At 37.1% G+C, this 9,867-nt stretch overlaps 2 protein-coding genes across 2 annotated transcripts; one reads left to right on the top strand and one right to left on the bottom strand.

Annotated features, from left to right (window-relative positions):
• Nucleotides 1-554: 554 nt before the first annotated feature.
• On the bottom strand, nucleotides 555-2,577 carry LOC107469888 (uncharacterized). The gene is made up of 2 exons (XM_016089274.3): nucleotides 1,693-2,577; nucleotides 555-1,561 (listed from the first exon to the last, which is right to left on the bottom strand). Exons 1-2 carry the CDS (start codon nucleotides 2,384-2,386, stop codon nucleotides 714-716), a joined length of 1,542 nt encoding a protein of 513 aa, XP_015944760.1. The 5' UTR covers nucleotides 2,387-2,577; the 3' UTR covers nucleotides 555-713.
• Nucleotides 2,546-7,010, top strand: LOC107469869 (uncharacterized). The gene is made up of 5 exons (XM_016089251.1): nucleotides 2,546-2,681; nucleotides 5,443-5,982; nucleotides 6,081-6,186; nucleotides 6,420-6,666; nucleotides 6,777-7,010. The coding sequence occupies exons 1-5, from the start codon at nucleotides 2,546-2,548 to the stop codon at nucleotides 7,008-7,010; spliced, it is 1,263 nt and encodes a 420-aa protein (XP_015944737.1).
• Nucleotides 7,011-9,867: the final 2,857 nt, after the last annotated feature.

Genomic DNA, 9,867 nt, shown 5'->3' with positions numbered 1-9,867 from the left:
AAAAATTATAATACAATATTATTGTGTAACTAATAATAATAATAATAATAATAATAATAATAATAATAATAATTTTATTTTATTTTGGACAGTCAAAAGAAATATTGAAGATTGATTTGTACATTAATATTTTTTTGGAACTAAAATATCCATTTTTAAAATTTTTAGAAATTAATATTTTTTTGGGACTAAAATATCCATTTTTAAAATTCTTAGAAACTGATATGATAATCATTCTGCCGAAAAATAAATTAAAAACTAATTTATCTGTCGGAATAAAACTTTGGAAATTGATCTGTGTATTAATTTTTTTGAGACTAAAATGTCTAATTTTGTATTAATTTTTTTGAGACTAAAATGTCTAATTTTAAAATCTTTTGGAGACTGAATTGAATAATTACTCTAAAATTTTTAACAAGCCAAAACAAAAAAGAAGCATGACATGTTATCTGCCTGTCATGTTTAGATTTATATCTTAACAATAAAAATTGAACATATAAAGAACGTCTTATGAGCAACAAGATTAGGATTATATTACGAATGCACATGAAAATGGGATTGCAAAAGCTATTTACCTTATGAGAAGCTCTAACATTGTCTTTCTTAGTTCTTAAAATACACCAACATAGATACATAGCAGTAACAAGTGCACAAAATTAGCATTAGCATAATAAACAAGACAAAGAAAAGTTCTAACATTCATTCATTCATGGTTATGCTGAGTGAGGTTCCACCAATTGACCTTCCTTTACAACTTTGCGATGATCCAACTCAACAGAATCGAGATTCAGATCTGGGAAAAAGTACCGAACTTGATCAACAGCGTTCTGAAACGATACCTTCATCGATTTGTTCCATTTCTGAAGAAGAAATGCTTCTGTGCAATCAGCATCTTTCTTTGATCTTACAAGCTCCCTCTCCGCCTTCTCGCGAGCAGCCTTTGCTTCCTGCAACTGCTCCTCTGCTCTAAGTCTTGCATTCTTCTCCTCCGCCAGCTCCAATAAGAGACGATGCACCTCATTGCGACTCTTTTCAATCTCTGATTCCATGAAATCAGCCGCTGTCGCGATCCGGAAGGCGTTGGCCTTCACAAACTGCGCAACGGAGGAGTCACCGGCGCGGCGGAGCTGGTCCTGGTCGCTGTAAAAGAATAAGTGTTGGCGCAGATGACCGTCGAAATTGAATCGATCATCCCACAGTGAAGCAACTGCTCCCTTGCCTTGAAAACTACGCAATCCCTCTCTTTTGTTCTCCTCCTCGCTCTCCATCAACACTTGCTCTATACTCCTTTCCCGGCGCGGAGAAGCACCACTGCTTTCCACCGAAACCTTTTGCTTCTTCTTTTCCACGTCCCTATCGGCACCGGGTTCGAATAGCGCTTCCCTCTTCAGTTTCATCTTTCTAGAAGACGATACTTGATCTTCTTCTTCTTCTTCCTTTTCTTCCTCCACCTCTTCCTCTTCTTCTTCGTCATCCTCAAGGCACTCCTTGTTTTCTTCTTCTTCATCTATGCATTCATCATGCCCCGCTTGCACTGAATAGTTATCTAATCTTGGCTCAGCTGCAACAAAAATCACTCTCACTCTCAGCTAAAATACCACCAGAGCATCAAACAAAACAGGACAGAGAAACCAGCATAGTTATTATCAACAGAGTAAAGAAAAAATAAAAAATAAAAAAAAGAGTACTTACGGCTACGGGGTGTGGCAACAGTACTTCTAATCATAGCACCACACATCTTAGGCGATTTGAGCAGAGAGAGTTGTTTTACCAATTTCGCCTCGGAGGGTCTCAAATATTTGGGGGAACTTGGAGATTTAAGGTGCTGTTGCCAATGCAGAGGGAAGATCTCCTTGCCGGTGTTCTCATCGAGGAAGAAGGGAACTGAACCCTCAATTTTGCTTCCCTCAACCCGGAAGAAACGGCTTCTGAAGATATCGCCGATGTGCCACTGACCTAACTCAAGGATTCTTGGACGACGCCCGCGCTTGACAACGTGAACCCATTCTCTATTCCTTATCTTCACCTCAAAAAAGTAGAAGAAAACGGAGACGATAGGATCCATACCGTGAGATTGACAGAGAAGCTCGAAGCTTCTGACGAATATCCAAGCGTGAGGATGGAGTTGTGTGGGTGCTGCATTGATCTTCTTGAGAATAGCAACTTGAAAAGGGGTGAAAGGTAAGCGTAGCCTTAGTTTTGTGAAGAGTGCTTCATAGACGTAGAAGAAGTTGTGTCCGACGCCGTCGACCATTGAGTGGTAAAGACGTTCCTGTTGATTACATGCTTGGAATGTTACGGTTTTGGGGTCAACGTTGGAGTGGAGGAGGTTGGAAGGGGTAAGAATAGTGTGGTTGAGTTTTGTGATGGTGGACGGCAACGCCATGGTCAATCCCACTGGCAACTTGAAAGGATTCTGTGAAGACAAACAAGAAAAGTGTACTATCCCATGAGAGCACCCTCAAGAGTAGAAATAGAGAGTTCCTATTTTAACACAAGTGAAATGGAATTTATTTTATGCGTCGGAAAGAAGGTGAGTTTTAGAATGGGGCTGGAAATTGAGGATCTCATTATTCTTGTCCTTTTTAGTTTGTTGGCACTCAAACCATTGGACGCATGGAGGGTTAGTGACAAGGTGGCAAAAAGATGTCTGATTTTTGACATGCAAATGGGTACATCAGGTTTGCATTTAATTATAAGTATAACTGTGGCCTCGGTTGACGGACAATTTGAAAATGAGTGGAAATTTACATGCATACACAAATATTAGATTAATTTAATTGAATTTGATTTTATAAAAAAAATTTAAGTCGGTAGAAATTTTTGAAAAAATTATGTCAAGTAAATTATCTAAAACCGTTGTGACAACAGCTTTATTATACATATGTTTTTTTATATATAAGTTTATATAAATTGGTCCAAATTTAATATAAATAATTTTTAGTTTAAATTATATATAAATATATATTTTTTTAATTCTTAAATAGCACAAAACTATTATGACAAAGTTTTTTTTCTTTCAATCAAAACTGCAATTCTCAAAATTCAAATAAAAATTAAAATTCTAAAAAATTTCTCAAAATCGTCGCGAAAAGTGAAGGAAGTTTAGAAATTGAATTTAAAAAAAATATGAGAAAATAAAATAAGAAGATAAAGAATAAAAAGCAGTAAAAGATGAAAAAGAGGAAGGAAAAGAGTTTTAAATTATGTAGAACTTATTTCAGTACAAAAATACTGAAAATTCTTAAATAACAAGTGTAATTACTCGTGCCATGCACGTGATAAGATTGAAATTATAATTTTAAATTATTTTTTAAAATTAATTTAAATTATAATAATTTGATTAATAAAAAATTAATATGTTGTGCATTATTTGTTTTTTTTTAAATTTAGTATTAATTGGATTAACTCTAAAATAGTTATTAATCGATTTTAATAATTTACTTTCTTCAATAAATCAGACATATATACTGAATGTGATCATAAATAATATAGTAATAGTTAAATCTACCCACAAACATATTGGCTATTATCACACTCTAAAACAAATTAAATATAAAGGCTATTAGCACGCACTTATAAATCTATAAAATCGCACTGTCTTTAATTCATACAAGGGTTTATTTATCAAATAAACTTAAAATATAAACAAAAAATATTTATAAAATGGGCCTAGCATCACTTGAAAGAATCATGAAAAATAATCAACTTACCTAATCATCCATAAAAACTATTTCTATGTAAGTCGTGTTGTTCTTGTCAATTTGGATGAGACTTTTTATAACCTTATAATTATTGCCTTTATTTTTCAAATTTTTTCATTACATAATCTATCATAGGTAATACTGTTGATAGAATCGTAGCTAGTATCCTTTAGGTATGAAAAATAATAAACAGAAGAAGTACGAATTTTTTAGATGATAAATAATTGTAACAATTCACTATTAATCCTTATATATATACTAATTATACACGGTAATAGTTAACAAATATTTTCAATGGAGATACTTACTCAATATATATGTTATCGACGTTAATTGTATGTCAATATTTTTAGGAAAGAGCTAAAAGAGGAGATATATAAATATATATAATATTATTGCTATATAGGAAGTATACATAAATTGCTACATTTTTTTATTATGTTATACAACTTAAAATTATACTATCATGTTATTATTAATCCTAGATACGTGCTATAATTATATCAAAGTTAATTATGAATCTAAATAAATAAAATAGATAACATTCAATATTATTTTTTTCTTTTTTACATTCAATATTACTGTAAATATAAAAAGTAAAATAATTAATGAAAAATATGAGCAAAAAATAAAACATATTAATTAAAATTCAATTTGTTATCTAATTAATCTTATGTCCATATGATATAATTTTACAAAAATGTTATGAATCACCTTTTTTATTCTACAAAAAAGAAAAATACTATATATAGCCTTTAGTAGTACAAAAAATAATTATAAAAATTAATTATTGATATTAATATTAATCATAATTGATTATTAATACTCTAATTTTTTAAAATATATTTTACCATTTTAAAATATAATGCATGTATCGTGTAGACTAATTATAATGAAGATATTTTCTTAAATTAATATAATCATGCATTATTCATGAGCTAATTGTAATATAATTAAAATAAATTTATTTGAGAAAAAAATTCATGTATAATTTTCAGAAATTATAATAATTTTTTTATTTATATATACGTATATATTAATTTTGTTAAATAATTATATATATATATATAAATAATTATATACATATACATAAATAAAAAATATATGAATTATATTTTGTTAAACTCCATGTTACCGGCTATTAAAAATATTTAAATCACATGTATTAATTTTTTTGTTATAATTATTTGGGCAATTTACCCAAATAAATAAATCTCAAGAAATGTTTACCCAAATACACAAAATGAAATCCTCTTACGTGTATGTGCAGAAACCATTTTATATGTAAACCGTGGTAAGCAACCACGGTTTCAAATTCGAACATAAACCGTGGCAGCTAGGGACGGTTTATGAATGTTTGTCCGTTGTGTGTAAACCGTGGAAGGTTCCCACGGTTTACGAAGGGAGCTGGCAAAGCATAAACCGTGGTAGGTTACCACGGTTTATGAAGAAGGCGACATGAAGAGAAACCTTTGTGGCCTACCACGGTTTATGAAGGAGGAGTGATGTGCATAAAACCCTGAAGGTTCCCACGGTTTACAATCACGGAAACTCTATATATATGTGAGTGATTCAAGCTCCATAAGAGATCATTTTCACAATGACAAGTGAGGGAGAGAGTTTTCTAGCCTTAGTGCATTTCTCTGGCAAAATTAAAAAAAAAGCAAAAGCGAGGGTGTGAAGTTCACTGACAGAGAACCACTGAGTGTTTTCATCAGTTCGTCAAGCACCTTGTCAGATTTGAAGAACAGCATCTTGCAGAAGCTTAGCGTCTTTGGTAGCAAGTGGGTGAAGAAACTATACTACAAGATCCCCATCGCAGTTGTCTCGACCGGTGTTAAGTATGATACCTTTGTGGTTAAGGCTGATGAAGATCTTAGGGTTTTGTTCCATTGCGTAAGGAGTTTTCCGGAGATCAGAATCCATGAGTTGTTCGCGAAGTTGGAGGACGGTGTTGAAAGTTCTGGGGCATCCGCTCCAGTTCCTGGCTCGACTGCCGCCGGAGGTGCATCTAGTTCGATGCCTACGGTCAGACTGTATCTTCCACCAGTAGCATCCCCTTTATTCGCGGCTGATTTAGACCGAACAGAGGTTGTTAGTTCTGTACCTTTGGAGAATGCAGCAGTCTTTGAGCCTCCTCACGATGTCGGCACTGGGGGTGGCCTGTTAACTTATATGGAAGGCTTTGGTGGACCCGATCGAGTAGAGAATGCAATGTGTGACGATGACTCTGACCAGGAGCCTGTTGATATCGTAGGGGATAGCGACGATGACACAGGTGCAAATCCACATACGTAGCATATGCCTTCAAGTTCTGCTTCTCAGCAGTACCCTCCACACTTTTCCACACTAAACTTGGATGCTCTGGCTCAACAGGAAGAGGTGGTAACACAGTCGGGGGCTCTTCTACAGAATTTCAGATCGGGCAATCATTCCAGAACAAAGATGAAGCTGTGCTGAGTGTGAAGGACTATAGCATCCGGTGAGGTGTTGAGTACAGAGTCATCGATCAGATCATCTGAAGTATCATGAAAAATGCAAAGAATTCGGGAAGGGTTGTAGTTGGTTGATTCGAGTAGCCCTGCGTGCACGTAAGGGCACTTGGGAGGTTAGGAGGTACAACGGGCTACACACATGCTTGGCAACCTCTATTTCGAGTGATCACTGTCAGCTGGATTACCACGTCATCTGTGCGAGGATTCTTCCGTTGGTTAGGGCAGACGCTGCGGTTACGGTAAAGGTATTGCAACAAGCTACAGAAGCTGATTACGGGTTCCGGCCTAGCTACAGGAAGGTTTGGATGGCCAAGCAGAAGGCAGTGGCACAAATATATGGCGATTGGGAAGAGTCGTACGCGGACCTGCCACGTTGGATCTTAGGGGTCCAGTCAACAATGCCCGGAACAATCACGGTGTTGAAGACCTCTCCCGTTCGGCTTCGTGGTGAGGTTGACGAGTCGACGGTGTACTTTCACCGACTTTTCTGGACATTTCCACCGTGCATTGAGGCATTCCGGCATTCCGGCATTGCAAGTCCCTTGTCAGTATTGATGGTACCCACCTATATGGCTAGTATGGAGGGACGCTGCTGTTGGCGATAGCGCAGGATGGGAACTCGAACATCCTACCGATAGCATTTGCCCTTGTGGAGGGAGAGAATATAGAGTCGTGGTCATTCTTCTTGTCCAACCTACGAGAGCATGTAACTCCTCAGGAGGGTATCCTTGTTATCTACGACAGGCATAATGGGATCAAGGCAGCGCTTGAGGCACCGGAGAATGGGTGGCTCCCTCCCTGTGCTTTCTGAGCGTACTGTATTCGGCATGTGGCGGCCAATTTTGCCCTTACGTTCAAAGGTAAGGACTTAAGGAGGATGCTGGTGAATGATGCCTACGCAAAGACTAAAGCAGAGTTCTATTACTGGTTTGACATCATACGGACTGAGAATCCAACAATGTGTGACTGGGCCAACCGGATGGAGTACGACAAATGGACCCAACATGAGGATAGTGGTCGACGGTTCGGGCACATGACAACCAACATTAGTGAATGTGTGAGCTCCGTGTTAAAGGGAACTCGCAACCTCCCGGTCACATCTTTGGCTAAGTCAACTTACGGGAGGCTTGCTTAGCTGTTTGTGGTTCGCAGACAGACAGCAGAGGCACAAGTCAGATCTGGGCATGAGTTTTGTCAGGCCTTGGTCAAGGCTATTGATCGGAATATAAGAGACTCTAGGTGCTTCACGGTGACGTTGTATGACAGGCATCAATCCGAGTACACGGTCGCCGAGACAACACCAATCGGGAGCTTCTCGCTGGGTAGCTATAGAGTTTCCCTTAAAGATAACACATGCGACTGTGGCCACTTTCAGGCGCTGCATTATCCTTGTTGCCATGCCATTGCGTGTTGCACATACTCCCGCCTTAATTGGGCGTCATATGTTCACGAGGTATATCGTATGAGTGAGGTGTTCAACGTTTACAAGCAGGGTTTTTTTCCACCTATCCCTGAAGGACTGTGGCCTCCATATGCTGGGCCAACTATCATTCCTGACCCTGATTTGAGGCGTGCAAAGGAAGGTCGTCCAAGGGCAACCAGGATCCGTGGTAGTATGGATCAATCTCAGGAGAACCTACCGAAGCGCTGTGGGCTATGCCGTCAGCCTGGGCATACGCGGAGGAACTGTGACCAGCGAAGATAGACTGGTGGAGGGTCAGCCTAGATATCATGCCGTTTATGATGTCGTCTATGTGGTTTTAGTTTTTTTTAGCCATGTATGGTTGGTTAAGTCTATGACTGCCAACATGTTAATTTAATACGCTAATTTCGTATTAATAAATTGCGTTTATTTAAGATGTTTGATTGATTTACTTTGGTATCATTCAGAATGCGCATGATAATTCTGACTGAAACGTTGGTTATAATAGAAGACCAAACCGGTTTATCTACCAAGTACAAATAAAAATAACATTATACAAAACCATAAAGATAAACGTCTAACTAAGATGCTAAGTACATAAACTGACATAGTTCCTACTGGACATGAAAATATGACATAACTAATCAGAATCCTCAATGGTGTCACTATCATCATCGTCAAACTGACCAAGCAGGTGACCTCCGGTGCCACACAATGGAGGACGCCTAACCCGCCTCGGTCTCTAATCTGCCGCTGGTGCTGATGGCTATGCGGGAACAACGCTAAATGCGGATGCAGGTGTCCCTCCTAACGTGAACCAGGGGTCAGACGGAGATGCTGCAGGCTGGTTGAGGTCAACAGCCAGCTGAGGCTGAACGTCGTCAATCCGTGGCTGCTGATCAGTGAACTGGGCAGGGTCCTCAGGCATCTGTGGCCTATAATGAGTTCCATCGTCATCCCTGAGCATGTCTGCTATATCCCTGTAGAACTCTAACTCAGTAATGGGATCATCGATCTCCATCCTGACAGCCGCCGTAGTAAACTCAGCAAATGCATGTGGGGCCACGTTCGCAAAGAGCTGAGAGCTACTACCCACATCGAAGGTCGGCTGATCCATAGCTGAGGCTGAACCAACTACATCATCACCAACAACATGCTGAGTGCCATCATCCTCAACGGATGGTCCTCGACCTCGAGCCCCTGCACGACCATCCCCTGCACTAGTCGGTACAAGCGATCCTCACACTCCATTGGCTCCACCGGACTCCTCCTTCAAACCTTCAAAGCTTTTCCAAATTCCTCTCAACACAACAAGCTTCAAAATTTTTTGGGTCAGACAAATGATCCGTGACAGCCTTCAGCGGATTATGTATTTATAGGCCACAACGCATAAACCGTGGGAGATTACAGGGGTTTATGCTTATTGAAACTTGTTCATAAACCGCGGTAGGTTACCGGGTTTTATATTCATAGCGTCTTCTTCATAAACCGTGGTAACCTACCACGGTTTATGCATGCCATGCCATGTTCCTAAACCGTTGGAACCTCCCACGGTTTACGTATAAATCCAAAACCGTGTTAACTTGCTACGGATTACATAGAATTCGTTTTGCACATTCACGTAGGAGGATTCCATTTTATGTATTTGGGTAAACATTTCAAGCAGTTTATTTATTTGAATAAATTGCCCTAATTATTTCGTTTTATATATATGATTATTTTTTATTCTACAATCATGCAATAATATTTTTTATAATATTATTGCTATATATGAAGCAGCCTTATATTACTATAATTATATATCAAATTTAATTATGATTGTAAATAAATAAAATAGAAAACAATCAAAACTAATTTTTTTATAGTCAAAATTTATTGTAAATATAAAAAATAAAATCACTAATGATTAAAAATTTGAATAGAAAATAAAAATTCATAAGCTAAATTCAATTTGTTAACTAATTAATTTTATGTCCATATAATATTATTATTATTATTATTATTATGTAATAATTGCTATAATTGCTACATATTCTTAATCTTATCGGTTGTATCAATTTAACTATATCAATTATATTCAAATTAGTAGTCAATTATTTTTATGAAAATTCTTGCTATAATTAGGTTATACTTATGAGATTATCTTGTATTAATCGTTATAATTAATTTAATAAAGATATTTATTAAGTATATATGTTATCTATATTAATTATATGCCAATATTTGTAAGAATGAGTTTAAAAAA

The sequence above is a fragment of the Arachis duranensis genome, chromosome 10 (assembly GCF_000817695.3).
Source record: "Arachis duranensis cultivar V14167 chromosome 10, aradu.V14167.gnm2.J7QH, whole genome shotgun sequence".
Classification (NCBI taxonomy): Eukaryota; Viridiplantae; Streptophyta; class Magnoliopsida; order Fabales; family Fabaceae; genus Arachis; species Arachis duranensis.
The sequence above is the reverse complement of the archived record's forward strand: the minus strand, read 5'-3'. Positions and strand labels throughout refer to the sequence as shown.

Excerpts from the sequence above, each read along its gene's own strand:
- LOC107469888 (XM_016089274.3), bottom strand. The coding sequence starts at position 2,386 with ATGGCGTTGCCGTCCACCATCACAAAACTCAACCACACTATTCTTACC. Across the intron at positions 1,562-1,692 it reads TGTTGCCACACCCCGTAGCC|CTGAGCCAAGATTAGATAAC; the intron begins GTAAGTACTCTT and ends TTTTTGTTGCAG.
- LOC107469869 (XM_016089251.1), top strand. The coding sequence starts at position 2,546 with ATGGGGCTGGAAATTGAGGATCTCATTATTCTTGTCCTTTTTAGTTTG. Across the intron at positions 6,187-6,419 it reads GTGAAGGACTATAGCATCCG|GGCAGACGCTGCGGTTACGG; the intron begins GTGAGGTGTTGA and ends TCCGTTGGTTAG. Across the intron at positions 6,667-6,776 it reads GTGAGGTTGACGAGTCGACG|TATGGAGGGACGCTGCTGTT; the intron begins GTGTACTTTCAC and ends CTATATGGCTAG.